Genomic DNA, 26,011 nt, shown 5'->3' with positions numbered 1-26,011 from the left:
CCAGTAGGTACAATGTAAGAAGAGAACAGGGAAACGCGTTGCTACTATGTTTGTCCTCAGCCGCCCGCCGTGAAGGTAAGCGCCGCGAGGAGTGCTGGGTAACCGGAAGTGGTGAGTGATCGTGCGGACTGTGAGTGCTGGGCGGTAAATGACGGTGTGAGTGTAAACAGGCGGATATATCTGGAGTTTTGACCGGGGACGGCTCCTTTGTGGATATTATTATACCGAGCAGACAGCGGGTTCAGACAGGAGCCGGGAGACATGAAGAGCAGCGTGGTCCATACCAAGGTGGGTAACAGGCAGTGTGTAGCCCAGCTGGTCACCATTGGCCCTGTATGGCTGTCAGTCATAGCCATATCACCTCTATGGTTACTATTAATATTGTTATTATTAATATTATCTAACCTGGGAATCATAGCCATATCACCTCTATGGTTACTATTATTAATATTATCTAACCTAGGAATCATAGCCATATCACCTCTATGGTTACTATTATTAATATTATCTAACCTGGGAATCATAGCCATATCACCTCTATGGTTACTATTATTAATATTATCTAACCTGGCAATCATAGCCATATCACCTCTATGGTTACTATTATTAATATTATCTAACCTGGGAATCATAGCCATATCACCTCTATGGTTACTATTAATAATATTATCTAACCTGGGAATCATAGCCATATCACCTCTATGGTTACTATTAATAATATTATCTAACCTGGGAATCATAGCCATATCACCTCTATGGTTACTATTATTAATATTATCTAACCTGGGAATCATAGCCATATCACCTCTATGGTTACTATTATTAATATTATCTAACCTAGGAATCATAGCCATATCACCTCTATGGTTACTATTATTAATATTATCTAACCTAGGAATCATAGCCATATCACCTCTATGGTTACTATTATTAATATTATCTAACCTGGGAATCATAGCCATATCACCTCTATGGTTACTATTATTAATATTATCTAACCTGGGAATCATAGCCATATCACCTCTATGGTTACTATTATTAATATTATCTAACCTGGGAATCATAGCCATATCACCTCTATGGTTACTATTATTAATATTATCTAACCTGGCAGTCATAGCCATATCACCTCTATGGTTACTATTATTAATATTATCTAACCTAGGAATCATAGCCATATCACCTCTATGGTTACTATTATTAATATTATCTAACCTGGCAGTCATAGCCATATCACCTCTATGGTTACTATTATTAATATTATCTAACCTGGGAATCATAGCCATATCACCTCTATGGTTACTATTATTAATATTATCTAACCTGGGAATCATAGCCATATCACCTCTATGGTTACTATTAATATTAATCTCTAACCTGGGAATCATAGCCATATCATCTCTATGGTTACTATTAATATTAATCTCTAACCTGGGAATCATAGCCATATCATCTCTATGGTTATTATTATCAATATTATTATTCTCTAACTTGGGAATTATAGCCATATCACCTCTATGGTTATTATTACTAATAATATTATCTAACTTGGCAATCATAGCCATATAACCTCTATGGTTACTATTATTATTATTATCATCTAACCTGGGGATTATAGCCATATCACCTCTATGGTTACTATTAATATTATTATTATTTATTCTCTAACATGGGAATTATAGCCATATCACCTCTATGGTTACTATTACTAATATCATCTAACTTGGCAATCATAGCCATATCACCTCTATGGGTATTATTATTATTATTATTTATTCTCTAACCTGGGAATTTTAGCCATATTCCCTCTATGGTTATTATTAATAATATTATTATCTAACCTGACAATTATAGCCATATCACCTCTATGGTTATTAGTATTAATATTATTATTATTTATTCTCTAACCTGGGAATTTTAGCCATTTCTTTTTTTTTTAATTCTTTATTTTTGTTGTGCAGGTAAGTACATTGCTAGATCAAGCGCCACAACAGCACAAACATTGTATACATGGTAAACAGTGGCAGGAGAATATGCACATTTTTGTTTTTGATTCTTAAACAATCCTATCTTTGTGTTATTGAGGCATGTGTTACAACTATACAGGTTGTTAACAAGTGAGGGCAGTTACACAGATTATTAGACAAGGTATGTAAGGTGTGTGCACTCTAGCGTTCAATGGCCTCTTTTTTGTTTGTTTTTTACATGGGATACCAATGCTGGTTGGACTACCAATGGTGGTAGCAATACGTCTGTCTAGGTACAGGGGAGAACAGAAATTACAAGAATAGAGAAATAACACTAGTTACTGTACTCCCTTTCAAGCATGTAGGTTGCTATGACATTATATAGGTGGTAGTGTTGGTTGGGCAACGTGTGTGTGCGGGTCTCTTTAGTTCTGCGTATACGAGATGGGGTGGGGGGAGGGGGCTTTTAGTAAATGGGTCCCCGCTGTGCCTTTTAGTGCTGGTGTTGTTTTCGCCATGAAGTGTTGCCGTGTGTGCTATATATGCTTCTTTGGGTATGTGATGGGTACGGATCTGGAAGAGGGGCATGCTTGGACATATAGGGGGGGACAAGTGCATGTCGGAGTGATGTGTGTATGTCCCTTAATCAAAGGGGGCCAGGGGATTTTCAGTTGATGGTGATTGTGTTCGTGGGGAGTGCTTCACTTTCCCAAGACTTAGTGGGGCTGTTGTTGATGGGCAGGTGTGTCTGGTGTACTTGTGTTCAGTTGGGTGGTGTGTGCATGCACTGCGAGAGAGTAACGGCTGGTGATTTTAACAAAAACTTAACAAAACCTAAATCAGAACTGCAAGGTTATTGCTAATCAGAGGTGCTCGGACATGTGAGTCTCTCTTGGTGACTATCGTTCAAGTGTTGGCTCCTGGTTTCCCTCTCGTACGGGGGACAAAGGGAACAATTTGTGCTGGGTCCCAGTTGGGCGACGTGCTCTGCGTCTCAGGGGTTGCGGGTCCCATTGAGAGTCCCAGGGCTTGGAGAAAGGCTTCAGCGTCGGTCAGTGACTGGCAGCAGGTGGTAATGCCATTTTTCTCTGCTGTGAGTGTTCTTGGTTGTGTCCATCTGTACTCCAATCCTGCCTCCCGAAGACTCTGGGTGACCGGGCCAAGGGATTTCCTCCATATTAGAGTGTTCTTAGTTTCGTCCTGGTAAAAGCTTAATTGTGCCGATTCAAATTCCAACGGGGTTTTTCCTCTGGCCGCGGCCATCATGCGGCTTTTGTCAGCAATGGAGTGGCATCGGACGATCACGTCCCCGGGTGCAGCTGTTGGTGCTTGCCTGGGTTTGCTAATACGGAAGCAGCCTCCTAGTGTGAGTTTTTTGGTTAGCGTGTGGGGTAGTAGGGTGGCGAGAAGGCGTCGGAGGTAGTGTGGTAATTCAGTATGGTCAACCGCTTCTGGGATGCCTCTGATCTTTATATTTGCGCGGCGGTTTCGGTCGTCTGCTAAGTCGAGCCGTGTTCCCATCTCTTTGTGGGCAGTCTGCAGTTGCATTACTGTGTCTCTTAGTCCCTTTACCTCTTGCTGCACGTCCATGATGTCCTCCTCTGAGGCCTGTACTCGGGCAGTCACAGCTTGGACTTCAGTTTTTATTAAGTCCATCTCTGCTGATGACATTTGCTTTAACTCCTGCAGCAGGTTTTTTATGTCCAGCTTAGTGGCTGGGGTCAGTTCATCCGGGTCTGTAGTCATTATGGTGGCTGTCTTTGGGTTTGCAGGTTCCCCCTGTTCTCCGTAGGCAGAGTCTGAGCTGGAGCCAGTCTCATGTTCTGGCGGGGCCACCATTTTGTGGGCCGGTGGGCGCTGCAGCAAAGCTCCAATGTCTTGGGAGTCTTTAGTTGCGCTGGCCTGAGCCTTTTGGGATTTTCGGCCCATCGTTTCCCCGCCCGGCATATGTTGTCTGGTTTTGTATGGGTACCAGTCTGCTTCGTCTGGGAAGCCAAGGAGGGCTGTTGCGGCTTGTGAGGCCGATAGCGTGCAGTAGGCCCCGACTCTGCGGCGTACTTTTCTGCCCGTTTGTGGGAACAGAAAGGGCATCTGGACTCTGCCTGTGCCGCTGAGGTGATGGGGTACGTACCCTAGTGTGTTTGTGGTAGTTTGCCTGCAGCGGTGCACCGATATTCTGTGTTTTTTTTTTGGCAGGAGCTCGGAAGATTTGCGTCCGTCCAGTTCAAGCGTTAGGCTCCTCCTACCGGAATTTTAGCTATTTCACCTCTATGGTTGTTATTATTATTATTATTATTTATTCTCTAACCTGGGAATTATAGCCATATCACCTCTATGGTTATTATCACTAATAATATTATCTAACTTGGCAATCATAGCCATATAACCTCTATGGTTACTATTAATATTATTATTATTTATTCTCTAACATGGGAATTATAGCCATATCACCTCTATGGTGGTCAATATTATTATTATCTAACCTGGGAATTATAGCCATATCACCTTTATGGTTACTATTATTATTATCTAACCTGGCAATCATAGCCATATCACCTCTATGGTTATTATTATTATTTATTCTCTAACCTGGGAATTTTAGCCATTTCACCTCTATGGTTATTATTATTATGATTTATTCACTAAACTGGGAATTCAGCCGGATTGTAAATGGTAGAAATGGACAGTCTCTCCCTGCCTTTCTGATTTTCAATTAGGATATTTTTGCCTCAAGTTAGAGATCTTTTTTGTTTTTTTAATATATTCATTTACTTGTGCCTCAGATTTGCCATTCATAAAACCAGTTAGCTTCAAGTTGGAGTTTAGTGAATAATAGAAAAAGATGCACCTTGCCTGTATAAAACTAAAATCTAGAAATGGGTCAGTGCCATAGCAGCACTAATGGCAAGTATAACTCTTTACACAGGCTGAAATCGCAAAACACAGCTCTGGAAAACAAACGAACACCGCAGGATTACGTACCGTGCAGGGTTAATGTAATTATAATTAATATTTAGGTAGTGTTATTCCAACCATTTTTTGCAATAGGTGTCTGTATTTCTTTGTTTCTTTATAGCGGCATGTTAGGCCCTGTATTATTATTATTAATATTATTATTTATATAGCACCAGCAAATTCCATAGCGCTGTATAATAGTCTCCCCTCCACCCCTCTTATTACAAATAAGTCGCTAAATAATAGGTTGAAACTTACCTGGAATCCAGTGCTTGATGAGGATCTCCTGCACCCTGTCAGACGTCACGATGCAGCACTCAATTCCGCTTCGTGTTCCAGTCAAATAATTTTCATGGGGAAACATTTGACCAGGTCAAAGCATGCATGCGCTTTAAGACGGCGACAGAGGGAGAGAAGTTGGTGTAAAAAAAAAAAACATTTAAAAAAAATGTTAGACTGGGAAGGTAGGGGGGACATAAATTTAAACAGAGACAAATAATTGCCCTTGGAGATGCTAATTATGTCTGTTGCCAGCATATAGTGCGTGTTGACGACATACGTAATTTTTGCACAGAATTGACATTTAGCAGTCCGGAACAGAGTTGTGTTTTGCCAAGGTCATGTGTGCCTGGGGTGTAATCAGCCTTTGCCACACAAGTGCAAATATCTCACTATGTACAGCATTTCTACAGAAGTGGTTAATCCAGTGGTTCCCAAATTTTTTAATTCAAGGCGCCCCAAGTTAAAATAATTTCCTAGGTTGTATATATGTACAGCGCAGCGGCATATACCGGTCCCCTGTTCAGCAGAAATGCTTGCCGTTCAAGCGCAGATCCAGAACCTTTCGGGAGGGGCACTGGTAGATTATTTAAAGAAACAATCTAGGCACAATAACCACTACAGCACTTTATAGTTGTTATGGTGCCTGTAGTGCCCTCCCAGAGTAAGTAGTCAAACTGTTTAAGAACAGTTTGACAACTTACCTGGAATCTGCCAGGATAAGGGTTGTAGTAGGGGATAAAGACAGTAGTGTATCTGGGGGGCAGGGGGGTGTGCGTGTGTGTGAGGGGTGCAGAGTATGTGTATGTGGGGCAGTTTGTGCATGAGGGGTAGTGCGTGCGTGTGTGTGAGAGGAAGGTTGTATGAGGCGTACAGTGTGTGTGTGGGGAGGGGCGTGTATGAGGGGGTACTGTTTGTGTGTATGGGGGGCAGTGTATGAGGGGTAGTGTGTGTGTATAGGGGGAGTTTTTGTGGGTCTGTGGGGGTAGTAGGGCAGATAAATATATACTTTTATTTTAATACATTTTTTTTAAATTAAAAAAATAAAGAATTATTATTATTTAAATATCCCACCTCCCTGCTTACCTTTGCCTGGGAGAGGGGACAATCCCTGGTGGTCCGGTGGGGAAGCCCTGGTGGCCCCAGTGGGGGAGAAGAGTACACTCTGGCAGCCTCAGGAACTGCTAGAGTTCACTCTTGCAAAGTTTGGAGCGTTGCCGTGGTAACCGAGGCAACGTTCTGAGCTCACGAGATAAGAACCCGGTGGAGCTGCAGGTTAAAGCTCCCCCAGGTCCTCTCTCCCTCCCCTGCCGACTGCCAGCATTACATTGGCATGGTTCCCTGTTCTGTGATCATAGCACCGTAAAAATATCTTGCGGTTCCCCTGTGTGCCCGTCACAGTTTGGGAACCGCTGCGTTAATCAAATTTGAATTTCATACCTCCAGCATTTGAATTCTACACACTATAGAATAGCTTTCTTGTGCAGCTCATCAGCGTGACATGTTATATGTTTAGTAAAACATCTGATAACCCTAGCTTCAACAGTGACACTGAATATTTACTATGGGGCAGTAAAATATTGCCTAATGAACAGCATTCACATCATGCTTCTAGTCATATTTGTGACTTTTATTAGGATTTAGCCCCTGCATAATTATTATGCTTGTGGTCTATGAACATGTTGTTCTTAAATGTTTGGATGTGTTTTGTAAATCCTTTACAAAAATCCTATTCAAATATGGTGTATTGAGTCAGATCAGTGCAAGCTTAGTTTTTTGTAAGATAACTGCAACAGGTTACATTTTATGAACGTTCAGTAAAATTAACATATGTTTATATTTGTGTTGTAAACTCCACAAAGCTGATATGTTCTGATCACAGTTGCAAGTGGTTCTACACTGTGTGCAGAATTATTAGGCAAATTAGTATTTTGACCACATCATCCTCTTAATGCATGTTGTCTTACTCCAAGCTGTATAGGCTCGAAAGCCTACTACCAATTCAGCATATTAGGTGATGTGCATCTCTGTAATGAGAAGGGGTGTGGTCTAATGACATCAACACCCTATATCAGGTGTGCATAATTATTAGGCAACTTCCTTTCCTTTGGCAAAATGGGTCAAAAGAAGGACTTGACAGGCTCAGAAAAGTCAAAAATAGTGAGATATCTTGCAGAGGGATGCAGCACTCTTAAAATTGCAAAGCTTCTGAAGCGTGATCATCGAACAATCAAGCGTTTCATTCAAAATAGTGAACAGGGTCGCAAGAAGCGTGCGGAGAAACCAAGGCGCAAAATAACTGCCCATGAACTGAGAAAAGTCAAGCGTGCAACTGCCAAGATGCCACTTGCCACCAGTTTGGCCATATTTCAGAGCTGCAACATCACTGGAGTGCCCAAAAGCACAAGGTGTGCAATACTCAGAGACATGGCCAAGGTAAGAAAGGCTGAAAGACGACCACCACTGAACAAGACACGCAAGCTGAAACGTCAAGACTGGGCCAAGAAATATCTCAAGACTGATTTTTCTAAGGTTTTATGGACTGATGAAATGAGAGTGAGTCTTGATGTGCCAGATGGATGGGCCCGTGGCTGGATTGGTAAAGGGCAGAGAGCTCCAGTCCGACTCAGACGCCAGCAAGGTGGAGGTGGAGTACTGGTTTGGGCTGGTATCATCAAAGATGAGCTTGTGGGGCCTTTTCGGGTTGAGGATGGAGTCAAGCTCAACTCCCAGTCCTACTGCCAGTTTCTGGAAGACACCTTCTTCAAGCAGTGGTACAGGAAGAAGTCTGCATCCTTCAAGAAAAACATGATTTTCATGCAGGACAATGCTCCATCACATGCGTCCAAGTACTCCACAGCGTGGCTGGCAAGAAAGGGTATAAAAGAAGAAAATCTAATGACATGGCCTCCTTGTTCACCTGATCTGAACCTCATTGAGAACCTGTGGTCCATCATCAAATGTGAGATTTACAAGGAGGGAAAACAGTACACCTCTCTGAACAGTGTCTGGGAGGCTGTGGTTGCTGCTGCACGCAATGTTGATGGTGAACAGATCAAAACACTGACAGAATCCATGGATGGCAGGCTTTTGAGTGTCCTTGCAAAGAAAGGTGGCTATATTGGTCACTGATTTGTTTTTGTTTTGTTTTTGAATGTCAGAAATGTATATTTGTGAATGTTGAGATGTTATATTGGTTTCACTGGTAAAAATAAATAATTGAAATGGGTATATATTTGTTTTTTTGTTAAGTTGCCTAATAATTATGCACAGTAATAGTCACCTGCACACACAGATATCCCCCTAAAATAGCTATAACTAAAAACAAACTAAAAACTACTTCCAAAAATATTCAGCTTTGATATTAATGAGTTTTTTGGGTTCATTGAGAACATGGTTGTTGTTCAATAATAAAATGAATCCTCAAAAATACAACTTGCCTAATAATTCTGCACTCCCTGTATATGTATACCCAAACATGTATATTAGTAGTATGACACCAGTCTCCCTATGTTGTGGAACTCCAACATCTCAGATTTTTCTGCTCTACGCATACACGCACAAACTCTCTTACGCTTTTGACCATAAAACAGTATTGTGGCGTCTGCAGTTGTGCCGCTTCTGAAGACCTAGCTGTTCATTAACCATGATCTGCGAGCTGCTCTGTTAATCTAATTTAATTTCATGCTCCTTTCCCAGCCTGTATATTGTAAAACGACACTCTCTAGACCAGGAATATCATACCCGTGGTTCAGCTGTTATTGAATTTATACTCCTTGAATTCTCTGCTTGTGTTTCCGCATAGAATTGGCAAAGAAACATGCACATTATACAACTGGATAAAGTACTGCTGCTTTCTTGGAGCTTAATGAAGTTGTCTGGGTGCCAGGTCCACCTAGGATTAACCCTGCCTGCTGTAAACATAGTTTCAGAAAAACTGCTATGTTTACTTTAGGGTTAATCCAGCCTCTAGTGGCTGTCTCATTGACAGCCGCTAGAGGCACTTCTCACTGTGATTTTCACAGTGCGAAGACACCAGCGTCCATAGGAGAGCATTGAGAATGCTTTCCTATGGACTGGCTGAATGCTCGCGCAGCTCTTGCCGCGCATTCAGCCGATGACGGGAAAGGAGGAGGAGAGTCTCCAACACCGAGGGAGCCCGGCACTGGAAAAGGTAAGTGTTTAACCCCTTCCTCTCCATCCAGCCCGGCGGGAGTGGGACCCTGAGGGTGGGGGCACCCTCAGGGCACTATAGTGCCAGGAAAACGAGTGTTTTCCTGGCACTATAGTGGTCCTTTAACTGATTTACCTATATTGATTTCAGTTTTTTGATTGCCAATATATAATAACCAAAACCAGAGAATTCCAGGAGAGAAAACGGTGTGAAGGCAACATAATTGGAATTAGTGACAGGCCTTGTTATTTGTAGAGCCATGTGTGTTTAACAGACTTGTGATTTTGTTTTCTGTCCAACGTAGTGACATTATTAGTATACTTTTGGAAATAGGTTTATCACTGAAGAAAAATGACACGCTGTAATTTTTGACCCATCGAAAGGGCAGATTGACCAATCCAGGCAAAACCTAAACAGGTGTTAACCATGTCTTATTATTCAATTATTCACAATGTTTCTCTCTGGGGGAACACCAAACCAAGATTGTCAACAAAAATGAGAACATATTAGTGGTACTTTTATTGAACCTATGCACTAAAACTGCTTTATTACACCAAAATATTTCAGTGCCTAGAGCAGGAGTAGGCAACCTTTGGTACTCCAGATGGTTTGGACTGCATCTCTCCTAATGCTAAGCCAGCATTATGGCTGTAAGACCCTTATTGGAGATACAGTCCACAACATGTGGAGTGCTGAATGTTGATTACTCCTCGTCTGCAGTATCTTTTCTATGTAGAATTAAAACAATAATAATAATTATACCTTCAATGTGCCTAGTTATACCTTACTAACTATGTCCACCAACTTCAAGTCATCTGTGGGTGCTGTATCTTGTACAGGCAGAGCTTGCTGGTTTGATATGCAAATAATATATAGGTTCTCTCTTTAATGGCAGCTAAAACTAGCTTGTGAAGCAAGTGAGTGGTGGGACCCACCAAAGAGTAAGGTGCTCGAGTTGTCTTTTCTCTGAGCTCTTTTGCACACTGGTATTATATGTTTACATTGGTTCTAACCAGAAACCATACCTACTCTTCTTACGCTACTTCTAAACCTAGTCTTTAACTGGCTGTGCGAGTCAGTTATAGTGATCACATTGCGTAATCTGTCAGCTACGGTTTGTATCCTAGCTTTCACAACAATTTACAGTCCATTAATTGGTGACTCTTTTCTATTCCTCTACTCTTTATTCTCCTCTCAGTATCCCTAGAAAACCAGTTTATTGCCCCCACCCCCAGAGAGGGGGGGGGGGAATGAAATATGAGTGCTATTGAATTAATTAATAACATTATACCTTAGGGCAGAGGTAGGCAATGTTTTAATAGCGAGTGCCTATATAATTAGTAGTGTGAGTGTGGTGGGGGTTGTGGCATTGCATACATCTGTGTTTGTGTCTAATATTGTGTGTGTATGTATGTATGTAGGCTGATGTGTAGCCTGGTGTGTAGTTGGTGTCTTTGGTGCCTCGTGTGTTTCTAAACCCTTTGTGTGTTTGTTTGCGAATGACCACTTATCTTTTGCCTGGGAGTGGGCATGGATCTTTATGTATCGCTGGTGGTCCTGTGTTGTAACATTTCAGGTGAGAGAGTGTTTCCATGGTAACCCCTGACAACACCCCGACTTTCCAGGAAGAATCTGACTGCGTGGGAGCGTTACCTGTGGTATCTGCACCCACAGGCTCCACAGGCTCCTGTGCTCACAGAAAGGCATCTGATCTCTCCAATTAGTTTATTTTGGGCTTGCAGCCTCGCCTGCTGCTCTGTGCCAAAGCTTGTTGACTCCTAGGACATATTTGAAATCTGTACCACCCTGATGGTAGTTTAATTTTCTACTCTGTAACAAACACAATATATTATAGGAACTCTTAGGATTTTACAGTCCTCCTAGTATATACTGATTGGGATTCCATACACTTTTAAACATTTTGAGTTAACATTCTTTATTTTGTGTATTTTATATTTAGATATGCAGTTGCCTTTATCTTCCATGTATTCACACTTATCTCCATATTATCATCATATATCTTCTATATAAGTAGAAGGCTTATGCAATCTCACTATCCTCTTGAATCAATAATATACAAGGTAGTTTTTCTCCTTCTCAATTGCTGCACAAGTCCTGCAAAATAGCATAAAATAAACTTAAAGGGATAGCCTTGCAATGAGGTTCTTATGGTGCCAGGCAGTCCCAGGCGTTGTTGTACCTTAAAAGGTTTAACCATCTTTAACCTCAAACTTTTCAAGAATTTTTCTCTTCCTGGCTACTTTCTTTAGAAGACCTAGGCTTCAATCGGGAAGCCACCGACTGGGCACTGCTAAAAGGCCTCTGCTGGCACCCTCAGCCTATCACTAGCTCCCTAATCAGACATCAGAGTGAAAAATGTACATATTTTTAAACTCAGTTTTCTAAATGCAAGCTAGTGATGAAGACCTCCTGGAACCATAACAACTTTATTTGTCCTTTTATTAAGCCCTATTTATCCCTCCCCTATAAAGGAGGCAGCTAACACTAGATTTCCAGTGCTTGCCCTTTCTAACATCAGGCTGTTTAATCCTGATTTCTCTTGATTCTTTTTCATTTTTTGAATGTGAATCAATCTTTTGTGAGTCAGTATAGTAGAGTGTGTGTGTGTGTGTGTGTGTGTGTGTGTGTGTGTGTGTGTGTGTGTGTGTATGTATATGAAAATTAATAGACATATAGACTGAAGCAATGGGGTTTTGCTTTCAGATGAGGTAGTACAGGTTTGGAGTACTTTGTAGACCTAATAATGTAACAGTATGTTCTCAGAATCTGAACATTTCCTATGGTTTTGCTGTCAACCCTGATTAGTTAGTGGACAACACATATCTTTTATTCCCTCTAGTTGATTATCCATTATTTGCAACACCTGATTCATATTGTATTCTACACTGTGGTACCTACATAAATACTACACACCTATACTACCTGACTGAGATCTGTTGCTACTATTCTTCATATATATATATATATATATATTATATATATACATATATATATATATATATTTTATTTTTTATTTTTTATTTTTTTGCTTTGTTCACTGTCCACAATAGAACTGTACTCAAGATTTAACAAGTTCTGCCACTGTATTGGTTTTGTCTGATTCTAATGATGTCTTGCACATTGTGTGCTACATTGTAAGCTTTTAGAGCATGTCTTATACTAAAGTAGCTGTATGAAAAATTCAGTTTGTTCAATGGTTTCAAGACACAGGATCCTAGAGTTCTTTACATAGATTTTAAGACTTCTCACAGTACAAAATTATATCATTTGTTTTGCAATTTGCAGAGATCTTCCAGCTATGACAGGCGAGATGATCATAGTTCCCGTCGGAGGAGTTCCTCGCCAGAAGACAGGTAGGAATTATTACATATGTTTTGGTTATGTTTATTTTCAGTGAATCCTTTTTTTTATTTATTTATTTTTCAGTTACTATTTTAAAAGTAAACTGGCCACTGCAAATAAGCACTAAAACCTTTTATTTGGCTTCAAAAGAAAATTGCATTAATTTTATTTATAAACCAGCAAATATAGCAAATTTTGTAATGCTTGATAGTAAATGTGTGAAATGTTTTTAGTCATCGTTCCTGTCTCTTAGACATTAATGCATTGTGGCATTGGTAGCAAATGCTGCCAGTTCCCCTGTAATATTTTACGGCTTGTTAAAATTCAACAGTTTTGAACAATATAATCGCCATGGGTCAATTAGTTCCCTTTTAGCCAGATTTGATTTTCTGCTTCTTGGAATACTGCTGGTTGGCATTTGAAAGACTGAAATACGTTTCGGAATTCTCACATGGCAGAAATGTTTACAAATTGTTAAGAACAAAATATTGTGTGCTTCCTGATGCTTCCCCAGTAACTGTTCAAATATACATCAAAGGGAAGCTTCACCTCTCAGTTTTTTGTCATTTAAAAAATAAAAATACTTGCCCTGTCCTCTTTTTCCTTTTGCCCCCATCTCTTGCAGAATGTTTTATTGAATTGGTCCTTTTCCCAATGATGCCTGCTGAAATTAGCATCTGGCTGAGATCTCTCGCTCTCTCAGCAAATCCCTAATCTACAATTGTTTTTAACGTTTTGGGAACAGCAGCAGCTTAAACCCACATGCTATGACTGATTTAGTTGTTTTGTTTTCTCAAACAATTAAATTTGTGCATGCTTGCATGTCTTGCCTAAATGTATAGGTTTATGGGATACATTTTGTTATATTTCCTGCTGCATAATTTTTTTTTTGTACCTTTAAAAAGAAAAAAAAAAATGTAAATCTGTCTTACTGCAAATTAATTTTCTTTACTGAAAATATTAGCTATGGTTGCCATACACTACTAAATATTTATGTGCTTTGGTAACACGTGTTATTAAACTATTGGTATGTAATCAGGGGTAGAGGGGGTATAAATTAGGAACATTGGCCCATATGATTGCTTCTCCAAGAATCTTTTATTTTTTTATTTTATTTTTTTTGTGGTTGAGTGGAATGTATATTTTGTATAAAAACAAAAGGTTCAGATGGCAAATGCATATTTTGTATAATCGTCTCTATGCCAACCTGTTGAGTTGATCTGGTACTTGATTTAGAGGGATTGTTCTTCACTGTCTTATTGACTGCATCAGTACTAACTTACTAGTCACTCAACTACCGTAGGAGAAGACTATATGACAAATGTATAGTCACTTTTTTTACAGTGGTTTCATCCTATGATAAGTAGGAATGGTGTTCCTCGGCAAAGACAAAAGCTGTCTTTTGCATGAGAATTTTTAATGATTTTCATTTTTTTCCTCCTTTATCCCTGTTATATTAGTTTTGTAATATTTACCATTTTAATTGCAATTCTGTTGTTGTATAGGTTCCCTTTTTTTTTTTTTTTTTTTTTACAAATTAGTTTTTTTGGTTTTTCATTTTATTCTAGATACCAAGACAGGGATAGATCATTATCCCCTAGGGACAGAGGCTACCATGGTAGGGGCTACTCTGATCGGAATCGATATGATGACGATCGATCACGAAATGGGAGATACGCGAGATCAGAGGATTACAGGTAAATTATTGGCTGTATCAAATTTGGTATTTAATGTGCATAAAGTAAATTTCATGTCCTTAGATGACACATTGGAGTAATGCAGCATGTTGTGTCTGTGTAAGCTGAACATCCTCTCATATTAAGCATGGCTAAAATGTAGTTTAACTGTGTCAGTCCTTACAGTCCTTTAGCTTAAAAAGACACTATAGTTACCAAAACAACTTTAGCTTAATGAAGCAGTTTTGGTGTATACATCATGCCCCTGCAGTATCACTGTTTAATGCTCTGCCATTAATGAGTTAAATCACTTTTGTTTTTGTTTATGCAGCCCTAGTCACATGTCCCTTGGCTGTGACTGATACAGCCTGCATGAAAAAAATGGTTTCATTTTCAATCAGATGTTAACTCACTTTAGAAGTCTGTATCTCCTGATCTGTAAATTGAACTTCAATCACACAGGAACTCCTGCAGAGTCTAGCAAGCTATTAACAGTAAAGAAGATATGAAATTCTAAATTAAATAGACTGTGCTATAAATTAACCTTAAATATGTAGGTTCAGTGTTTAAGAAGGCTGTGCAAGTCGCATACAGGGCCCAGCGAACCAATCGGGCAAATTTAAATGTGTATAAACTGAAACGGAAAAAAATATATATTTGACCCTGTAACTTTCCAAAAACCCCATTAAACCTGTACATTGGCGGTACTTGGAGACATCACTGAACACAAATATGTGGATTTTATTGCAGTGAAAGCTGATAGTATTATGACATTCACAATTAAAATGTCATGCAGTACTTGGGAATTTTCTCACAAATTATGTTTGATATATAAATATTTGATGTGAAATGAAAGCCCCATTTCTCCTGAAGAAACTGATTTATAAGTATGGGTGCACTTTAATATGAAAGAGGTTAACTATGGTTGAACAGACATATAGATGAAATTCCAGGTTTTGTTTTGGTTCAGAGATTGTACAATTGCCTCCGTTCTTAAGGGGTCAAGCGAAAGTTGTTTTGATGCCCATAGGTTTCCTTTATATTTGAGGTTTGCCTTGAATTCTCAATTTAGTAAATAACACTGCCTGTTACATCTATGATATTCTGCCTCTGCCTGTTGTTTTTTTTTTTAAATTTATTTATTGTATATAGTTGCTGTTTCTCTTCTCCAGCAGCCTCCATTCAGCTGCTGACTTGCCTCTAAGTTAAAATTTGACATTTCAGTTGTTTTTGGAAGAGACTGGTAGTAGTTAAAATATAGTAGTGTAAAGTATAATAAGGTCATCTTTAATAGCAATTTAACCAAGTTGATTAAATATTGTGAAAATACTTTTTCCCTATTCTTGATTATCGTTTTCTGATATTATATTAATCTTTATTTTTTGCAATTTACTGTATTATTGCACATTTTGCAAAGACCCTCGATGGTGACATTGCTGCAATGGCAGAGGGGAGCTGTACTTGCCTGATGCTGTCATGTTTGAATTCTTTGTAGAATCCCTCAATAGATATTATCTTGCTGTGAGCGAGATAATGCCTTATTTCCACAGCCAAATTTTGTCAAATTTATAACACAACACAAAAAGGTCCCTATCCATCTTATATCTTTCGACAACTGGAATTTCAATAAACTTTCCAACACTGTCTTGATGAGCATTTCCTAAAGATTTTATCTTTAGGAAATGCTTAAAAAGTTTTGGGGGTAACAGAGCTACTTTTACCTTTCATTTTTTTTTCAGTAGAAATGTTTTTTTTTTTTTTCTTTCTTGAATTGCACATTGTAGATGTTTTTTGTATGCATTTTCCTTCTTCACTGCTTCCTTTAATGAATTGTACACGGTTTTGGGCTAGGTTTCTGCTGAGAATGCTATTTTAAAATGGCTGCACTTTTTTTTTCTTCCTAGAAAATCCTTTTCTTTGATTTGTAAATCGGTGTCATTCCAATTACATTCTTTAGGAACTGTATATCTGTGATATCTTTCTTCCTCAAAACATATCTGACTATCTAGTAAAGTGATTTGCCCTGGACTGTCCCAGCATTGAACATAGCTGCAACATAAACATTTAATCATGTTTTTAAACACATCCCCATAGTTTAATAAAAGGTTGATCAAGCCTAAAGGCAAGCACATAAAGACATGAATATTGACAGTGTCACTAGGGATAAGTAAACACAATATTAGAAATCCTGGAAAGTGGCAGTTCCACTGTAAAAGACTGTACTAATTGGAAAGAGACTATACAGTGAATAGTTTAAAAAAACTACTTTGCCAGTTTAATTAAAAATGCTGCTTCTCTTGTGCACTCCTTGGAATTCTATCAAGTATCTGACAGCTAGACTATTTTACTAATAATATGTAGAAACACTCCAGAAAATATGGGCAAGTCTCACAACTGCATGATTTTTTTCTAAATGCTTTTTGTTGTGACATCTGACATTACAGATGCTATTCTTAGTCTTTTTATTTTTTTATAATAACATTTCATTTTTGGTATGTACTATTTAAGGGAAAAAGATCGTCATATGTCAAGAAGGGATCAAGATTATGATTATGATTATGACCGAAGGAGAAACAGAAGATCTCCCCCATCAAGGAAAAGTGAGGAGAGGTCAGAAGAACAGACATCAGCAGAACCTCCAGTGAAGAAGAAAAAGGAAGAACTGGATCCAATCCTTACAAGGACAGGTGGTGCTTACATCCCTCCTGCAAAACTCCGGATGATGCAAGAACAGATAACTGATAAGAGCAGGTAAACAAATTGTGCAATGATGGCTAACCTTGACAGGTGTGTGTTTTTTTTTCTTCACATTTCCATTGGTGCTTAGCTATCAGATGATCCAGCTTATGTTTCTAAATGCAGGAGTTGTAGTGCCAATGTATTTATGTTCTGTGTTTTAATAGAAGGAAAACAAGAACTATTAATGAAATATTAAATATGAGTTAAATATTTTTTTTCTGCCTTTTATATATACACATTTGCACAAGTCCTACTTCATGTTGTTTCTAATACAGATATATGTTGACATGTGATATTCTTACTTAAGAATATACTTACTTCACTGGTTTTATGTGTCTAACAATATATAAATTAACATCTGTATCTACATACTGTGAACCATGCTGCCGCTTGTATAGTTTAATTCCTAAAAATACGTTTATTTGAGAAGTAGTGCAAAATATACTATATTTAAATAAAAATCTATTTTCCCATGAAATGTCATTTTCGGTGGCATTGTTTGCAGCAGATAGTTTTAAATTAAGTGTTTTTATTTTGTTTGTAGGGGGAGTTTTTGTTTTGTGTATATATATATATATTTTTTTATTTTTTTTTGACTGTACAATTTCTGTCTTTCTTGCAGCTTGGCATACCAACGAATGAGCTGGGAAGCTTTAAAGAAGTCAATTAATGGTCTTATCAATAAAGTGAACGTGTCTAATATTGGTAATATTATTCAAGAGCTGCTTCAAGAAAACATTGTTCGTGGAAGGTGAGTTATCAAGGGTTACTTATCACAGAAAGAAAACAACCTAGTGTCTATAAATCTATTATTATAAATTATCTGAAGGAGGCCTTGCCATTCACAGGTATGTTCTTTTGTAATACGTTTTTTCTGCTTCTTTTAAAAAATAGTGTTTTGTTTTTTGTCACATATTACCTATACACATCATTGTCTTTGTTTCTTGCAGGGGTCAGCTCTCTAGATCTATTCTCCAAGCGCAGAGCGCATCTCCAATCTTTACCCATGTGTATGCTGCAGTTGTATCCATTATCAACTCAAAATTTCCGCAGATTGGTGAACTCATTCTAAAAAGACTCATTTTAAACTTCCGCAAAGGATACAGAAGAAATGACAAGGTACCTACTATGTGCTTTTATAAATGAGATGCATGTGAAATTTAAAAGATAATGTAACTACTTATTGACAGATTTTGAATGGATAAGAGAATTGCATCAGGGTGCTGGGAAGAGCATAACAAGTGGTTTAGTCACGGGGAGACCAAGGATACAACTTTGGATCAAGATTGCACCACTCAGAAGAGAGTTGACTGGGCAGATTACTGGACTTTCAGATACAACCAGCCTGTTAGGCTCTTTGGGACACTTCATTGTATAGATCATGAAAAAGCAGCTATTATTATCCCATCAAAGTATCTGTCCCTACATATTGCATTTATTAAGGTGCTCAAAGTTTAAAAGCATAGCAATCCAATCCCTGCAAGAAAGGCGTAAGATACAGCTTTAACCCAATCCCCCACTAATGCACCTAAAAACGAATGCTTCAAACTAACCAATGCAGGTGAAAATAGAGCTATTTTTTCATGGGAAAATTAGTGCTTTGCACATTTGAACAAAAGAGAGAACACCTTTAGTAATATAGGTTTTAATATAGGGAGAACTCGCATACAAATAACATTCAAAACAGCCAGTGGGAAGCCCTGTGCTGGAGACAAAACGGGAGGTGGAAAGATCGAAAGCAGGCAGGGCAACAGGAGCAGAAACTGGAATTGGCTTTGTGTGGAGGGAAGTATTTTTAATGTATACTTTTAAATGCCTTGATTTGGCTTATCTGGGGCTTTGTCATTCATGCCTTTGTAGACTGGGCTCCTTTTAATAAGATTTTGCAGCATATAATGATTTGTTTGCACTGTTAATGGTTCAAATATTCCTTTCTTACGTTTTTTTTTTTTTCTTCCAGCAACTTTGCTTGACTGCTTCAAAGTTTATTGCTCATCTTATTAATCAGAATGTGGTGAGTTGACATTTCCATTGACTTATTTTTTATTTTTTTGAGAATCTTTATTTGTAGAATAGTTTGCAGAAGAATAAAACACAAATGAGTACATAGGCAGGAGAGTAAGCGCGCAGGCCTCTCATAATTTAGTTTGGTCAATACGTGCTTACAAATTCTTTGGTAAACATTCCAATGCTAGTCAGCTCAGCTATTATATTATCGGTTACAATAGACTTAGTTGAGGAATGAGAACATTGCAAGTTAAATTGCGGAACCTCCTGGTTCAATCAGATAGAATTCTTCAAAAACTTAAAGGGACTCTCCAGTGCCAGGAAAACATATCGGTTTTCCTGGCACTGCAGGACTCTGCAGTGCCCTTCTCAATCCCACCCCCCATCCCAAGTTGCGGAAGGGGTTAAAACCTCGGCGCAGGGTCAGGCTCCGCCCACGCTCCTCCCCCGAGCCGGCAGGGGAGACCTAATGCGAATGGGCGGCAATGGCCCCGATAACTACACCAGGAGCCGGTATTTCGTAGAACTCCACCGTAATAAATCTCACACTAGTGTGGGTTGAGGAACGCAACCCAGGCTCCGCCCAAGGAAATTACAACAAAATAAATTCAGGTCTGCCCCATCATACCTCTTCGGTGCTTACATCCAGCGTTAAAAAAGCGCCACAAATGAACCAGACATGTATAAGTGACATCTCAGCAAAATGATTATAAAAGTAACGAAAATCTATTTTTTCCCTCCACGCCCACCAATCACCCAGGTCTCCGGGACGGTCTCACCCCTCCCCAGCCCCTCCTTCGGTCCAAGCTCTCTCCACATAAGGTCAAGCCTCTTGCTGGTTGTCTGTTTGGTCCCAGCATCATGAGTGGTGCAAATCCCTACTCTACCTCCCCACCCCCCAAAGTGGTCTCCAACCCGTATAGCCCACCAACGTCACCAATACCTGGCTAGCGTTAAGAAACCTATAAGAGATCGAGAGAAGGAGACACGCCCCCCCTCGCCACTCAGTCATATCATTCACCTTGTGGAAGGCCTATGCGCCTTAAACCCTTGTAAACCTCAGGTAGCGTATCAAGCTGGAGTAATTGTGGTAGGTTCACTCTTGTTCGTGGGCAGTCGGGCAACCATGGCTATCAGCTTCCTTTGGCCATGTGGAAGTATGACCCTCCAGCCCACCATAACCCCAAACACCATCCCTAAACACCTCACATTTGCACATTATGAACATTAACCATTAACTGACCGGAGTCGCATGGTAAGCGTCCCAACAGGGGATGGTTCATCAATTTCCATTGACTTAATATGTTGGTTTTACCCCTCTTTGGACAGGTGATGCATTTGTTTCTCACCCAAATTTGCACCATAAGGGGAAAATAGGCTTCACATAATAGCGTCATATTTTCTTTTTTTGAACTGCTACTTTTTTTAAAATGCAGAAAAATCTTCATTCAGTAATTATAGTAGACTTGCACCTTCCACAGTTATTCATTAAAGTGAGAATTCAAAGTGAATTTAATACTAAAGTTAAAAATAACAAGACTGGAAACTGTCTCTAAGTTGGCGATGCTTTCAGTTCAATACTTTGAATTCTCACTTTAGTAAATAACTCTGTTTGTGTTTGGGGTGCTATATTCCAGTTAAAGCTGTGGAGTCATGATACTGTGCTCTATTCTGGTGTAATATGCGTAACAGACTGTGCAATTGGCTGTGGGAACTTTCTGCCAAATTTACAACTAACTAGTATGAAGTCAATATTGCCTTTACTTTTTTCCTAGAAGCTGTGAGCAGCGATATTTTCTGTGTGACCTTTCAGTGGACGGATTGTCTAAATATATGTGTTAAGAAACTACCGTATATACTCGTGTATAAGTCGATCTCATGTATAAGTCGATCTCATGTATAAGTCGATCTCATGTATAAGTCGATCTCATGTATAAGTCGAGTGCAGTTTTGTGACCAACAATTGTGAAATATGCTATACCTCGTGGATAAGTCGAGGGTAAAACTTGGGGCTATGAAATTCTGTGATTTTTATAATTATATACACACACACTCATACAAACACACACTCTGCATTATATACACACACACTCATACAAACACACACACACTCTGCATTATATACACACACACTCATACAAACACACACTGTCTGTTTGTGTGAATGCAGAGTGTGTGTTTGTATGAGTGTGTGTAGTGTGTGGGAGGAGGGCATTTTTATTATTTTAAATTTTTTATTTAAATATTCAAATTTTTTATTTTAATATTTTTTTATTACTTTTATTTTATTATTATTTTTTTATTATTTACATTTTTTTTGTCCCTGGTGGTCCAGTGGTGTGTACTGTGCAGGAGGGGGGCTGGCAGGAAGCGTTTACTTATCTTTCCTGCAGCCCCTGTCAGCTCCCTTCTCCTGCATTCCGGTCAGCTCCCCTGTAAGTCTCGCGGTCTGCGTGCCGCGCGGAGCGTTGCCACGGTAACCCGTGGCAACGCTCTGACGCCGCGGCTCTTGCGAGATTTACAGGGGAGCTGACCAGAACGCAGGAGAAAGGAGCTGCAGGAAAGGTAAGTAAACGCTTCCTGCCAGCCCCCAACAGGACCGCCGGGCTTGTAATGAGCCCGGCGGCCCTGGTCTGTATTATGGCAATGTAAGTTGCCATAATACAGACATTGACTCAAGTATAAGTCGAGTGGGGGTTTTTCAGCACAAAAAATGTGTGGAAAAACTAGACTTATACTCGAGTATATATGGTAGTTGGCAAATCTGCTTTGAGATTATGGAGTTCTCTTTTTTTTTTTTTTTTTTTTTTTAGTTTTGGACAGGAGATCATTTTTACTTTCTTGGAATGTTTTAAATATTAGTAACTCCACATTTAGTCATAAATGTTACTTAAATCATTTTTTATTTATTTTTTACAATTATTTTGTGTTTTGTTATTTATGGTTTCTGGAAGATCATGCTTAATATACATAAACATGTTCTCAGATTAACTGTGAAGATCTCCTTATGGGCATTTATATTAATCACTGGACTGGGGACTACTGTTTTATTTATCATGCATACACATTAAAAATACGCTATTTTGGAAAAATGCATATAGTTGCATTCCAATTTCCATTTTTTGACAGTTTTTTTTTTTCTGTGAAGAAAAATGAAAATATTATTGCTATAGTGGTTATTTACTTGACTACTGTTCTGAAGGCAAGGGTATTGCGGGCAAAAGGAAGACCCAATGGGTGAAATTTATGTAACGTTTTAAGAGCGGTAAAGTGTGTAAATGGAAGGTTTCCCAAAAGAAGTAAAATGTACATTAGTGCACATTATTTTTCCCTTTAACCCCTTAAGGACCAAACTTCTGGAATAAAAGGGAATCACGACATGTCACACATGTCATGTGTCCTTAAGGGGTTAAATAAATAATCTTTGCAGATTTCAAGAAAAAAAAAACATGTAATGTCTGTTAAATGGAAGTGTACATTACAATTGACAATGCTATTGAAATTACATGATATTCTATTTTATCCCACAGAGTCTTTACTCCATCTTGCCACTAGTGTCTGCTGTTATTGCCACTGCTAAATTGCAGAATATATATTAAGCCTTTGTACTCCGTGTGAAATTGCTGAACAAGATAAAAATCTAATATGTGGTATAAATTAGAATTTAAATACATATGATTTGCAGGATTGTTTTAAAAATATGAAATTCAACATTTTTGCCAGTCCTTGCAGTTTGCCAGAAGTCTATATGATGATCTTGATAGTTATCCACTGACACAGTAAAAGTGTCTGCATTTTTTTTTCAGGCCACATAATACACAAAAGAAAACAGGCATGATAAAAATGATTAATAAAACAAATAGTCTAATGATGTGCATGAGCAGTCTGAGTGTTGAAAATATGTTTTTGTATTATAGACACAAAGCATTCTGCAGCTGCATAGTGAAGTCTGGCATGTATTCCTCAAATTATAATTCCCATCTTACGTGCACACTATTTTACAGTGTGAATGTAGAGCACTGATGGCTAACATTTTGGCACACCACCTATAGTGTAGCACATTTCCTGTGACGCTTAGCCAAAATGAACCACATGCATATAAATGATTCTTCTCTGTAGCTTTTAATTTGCATGTAGCGACCTGCAGTAATGTTGTGTTAGCAGTCTTTTTGGCAGCATCACACCCAAATAATAGTTTGGCATCTGGTCTTGAAAGATTAGCTCCCTGCAATTAGTGGTGTTGTGACACTACTTGGTATTCTATTACATTTCACAAGACACTTCTTAAAGGGTCACGCCAAGCACCCACACATTTGATACAGAGTGCAGGTTAGGTTAAAGGGACACTGTAGTCACCTAAACAGATTTAGCTTAATATAGCAGTATAGATCATGCCTCTCCGGGTTTCACTGCCATTTAGGAGTTAAATCACGTTGTTTCTGTTTATGCAGCCAATGCCTCACCTCACCTGGCTCTGATTGATGCAGCCTATATGAAAAAAAAATGGTTTCACTTTAAATCAGATGTAATTTAGCTTAAACAATTTTATCTCTTGCTCTGTAAATTGAACTTTAATCACATACTAAAGGCTCTTGCAGGGTCTAGCAAGCTATTAACATAGCAGGGTTTAAGAAAATCTAAATTAAATAAAACTTGCAATAAAGGAAAGATAAACATTAGATGGCTCTTTACAGGAAGTGTTTATGAAGGCTGTGCAAGTCACATGCAGGGAGGTGTGATTAGGGTTCATAAACAAAGTGATTTAACTACTAAATGGCAGATAATTTAACAGTGAGACTGCAGGGGGATGATCTATACACCAAAACTGTTTAATTTAGCTAAAGTTGTTTTGGTGACTATAATGTCCCTTTAACATCAGTTTTGTTTTGTGTTTTTATTCTATGAAATACATCTTTTTTTTCAGACATCTGTTTTTGCTCCATAAGCCCAACTCTTCCTACCTTTTTTTCTAACCCGTGGAAGAGGAAAGGAAGAATAAGTGAGCAGTCTGTTGGCATGACTCTTGCTTACAGGGAGGGCAGTAGATAGATGAAATATACTTGCTAGAGTCCAGTATGGTAAGGAGAGGTGGACTGAGACTGCCTGGGATTGGATTAGTATACTGGTTAGGATTGTAAGACAAATTGACTCTTAAGGATAGTATTGTTTGTTTTGTAGTACATTGTAAATTGTCCGCCTTCGTCTGTCCAAAATCGTTAACAAGAATTGCATAGAATCGATCTATATCAATTTGATATTTTCTTTTATATATTATCAGGCTCATGAGGTTCTAGCTCTAGAAATCCTAACCTTGCTCCTTGAAAGGCCAACCGATGACAGCGTTGAGGTTTCTATTGGTTTTTTAAAAGAAAGTGGACTAAAGCTAACCCAGGTTTCACCCAGAGGCATAAACGGTATGTGTCTATTGCATATTAGTGATTTAATTAATCAACTTCTATTTTCCCTTCAGATTAGAGGCAGCGCTTTACCAATGGGATTTCTAACCTGGAGGAAAAAATATGCAGGCAATTCTCCAACTTTTTTTAAGACCCTCCCCTTCATTAAATACATTCCTTTAAATAACAGCTCACCTCAAACAACCCCAGTTCTTTGCCTGCCTTCGGCAGGGGAGGTTAGCAGGTTTTTTTCTCCACAGGAAGCAGGTGAGAAGGGCTGAGGCTCGGGAGGCTCTGCTTCCTTTCAAGGTAAGTATATTGTGGAACGCTGGATGGCGGGTTCAGCCGTTTTTTATGTGCCGTCTTTCTTTCCTCAGTATGTCTAATCCAGAGATTTCGGAGAAAGCTACAGAAAAGGGGAAATGCTCAACAAAATCCAAGCATTTAAGTTGCTCGATATGTTTCCAACCTATGCCGGAAAAAAAACAAAAAACTTTGTTCTCTATGTTCCAAAGAGGCTTCGGAGGAAGCAAAAAAATCTGAAATGTCCACATTTCTTACCTGGTTACAGCAGAGTATGCAGCAAACATTTGTGGATATGCAGACGGCAGCTATGCAGTCAGCCCAGGCTTCGGTTGCTCAGGATTTACAGGTAGTAAAACATTCGAAGAAAAGACAGAGAACCTGAGAAGATTCAGATACAAGCTCAGGTACTGGTGCTTCTGATTCTGGAGAGGATTCAGCTAGTGATTCATCTGAGGAGGAATTTGCCTTTCCAGAAGAAGCCATAGGGAAATTAGTAAAGGAAGTGCAGAACATTATGGACAATGGGGTGTCTGGGGAAAAAGGACTAACGTTTTCCCTTTACATCCACAACTTAAGGAGTTGTTTTTAAGAGAATGGAAATTCCTAGGTCACAAACCTTTTATTACAAAACACTTTAAAACTCTTTTTTTCCATAGAAGCGGACCAGGGCTGCCTGCTGGATACAGTCCCTGTAGTGGACGTTCCTATAGCACAGATAGGGAAGAAAACGGCGTTACCTATTGGTGACTCATGTGGTTTAAGGGATGTGATGGAGAAGCGTATGGACTCGTCCTTAAAGAAGATGTTTGTTTCTTCAGCGGCCCAAGCGAAAGTTCTTATCGCAGGAACATCCGTGGCTAAAGCCCAAAAACATTGGCTAGAAGAACTAAAGAAGGTTTATGCAGGAGAATCAAAGGAAGATCCAGTAAAGCTCTTAAAAATATCAAAATGTCTGCAGATTTTTTGGTAGATGCTTCCTCAGAAAGTCTAAAATTGTCTGCTAAGAATTTGGGTCTAACGACAGGATCTAGAAGAGCACTTTGGCTTAGAAGCTGGTCAGCTGACGCAGCATCTAAAAATTAGTTGTGTGACTTACCCTTTGAATCTGGAAGACTATTCGGGTCTAAACTAGGTGATCTGTTAAAACAA

The 26,011-nt window shown here is 38.9% G+C and overlaps 1 protein-coding gene across 1 annotated transcript in view; it reads left to right on the top strand.

Moving 5' to 3' along the window:
- The first annotated feature begins 97 nt into the window (after nucleotides 1-97).
- The window catches only part of CWC22 (CWC22 spliceosome associated protein homolog), a 70,360-nt gene continuing 44,446 nt past the window's right edge, over nucleotides 98-26,011 (top strand). The window contains exons 1-8 of the mRNA XM_063429790.1: nucleotides 98-288; nucleotides 12,682-12,749; nucleotides 14,307-14,435; nucleotides 16,923-17,165; nucleotides 17,776-17,904; nucleotides 18,104-18,272; nucleotides 19,114-19,167; nucleotides 24,439-24,574. Coding sequence (XP_063285860.1) covers nucleotides 262-288; nucleotides 12,682-12,749; nucleotides 14,307-14,435; nucleotides 16,923-17,165; nucleotides 17,776-17,904; nucleotides 18,104-18,272; nucleotides 19,114-19,167; nucleotides 24,439-24,574 — 955 coding nt within the window. The 5' untranslated portion in view covers nucleotides 98-261. The remainder of the gene's footprint in view (nucleotides 289-12,681; nucleotides 12,750-14,306; nucleotides 14,436-16,922; nucleotides 17,166-17,775; nucleotides 17,905-18,103; nucleotides 18,273-19,113; nucleotides 19,168-24,438; nucleotides 24,575-26,011) is intronic.

This window comes from Pelobates fuscus, chromosome 8, assembly GCF_036172605.1.
Source record: "Pelobates fuscus isolate aPelFus1 chromosome 8, aPelFus1.pri, whole genome shotgun sequence".
NCBI classification, from domain to species: domain Eukaryota; kingdom Metazoa; phylum Chordata; class Amphibia; order Anura; family Pelobatidae; genus Pelobates; species Pelobates fuscus.
The sequence above is the reverse complement of the archived record's forward strand: the minus strand, read 5'-3'. Positions and strand labels throughout refer to the sequence as shown.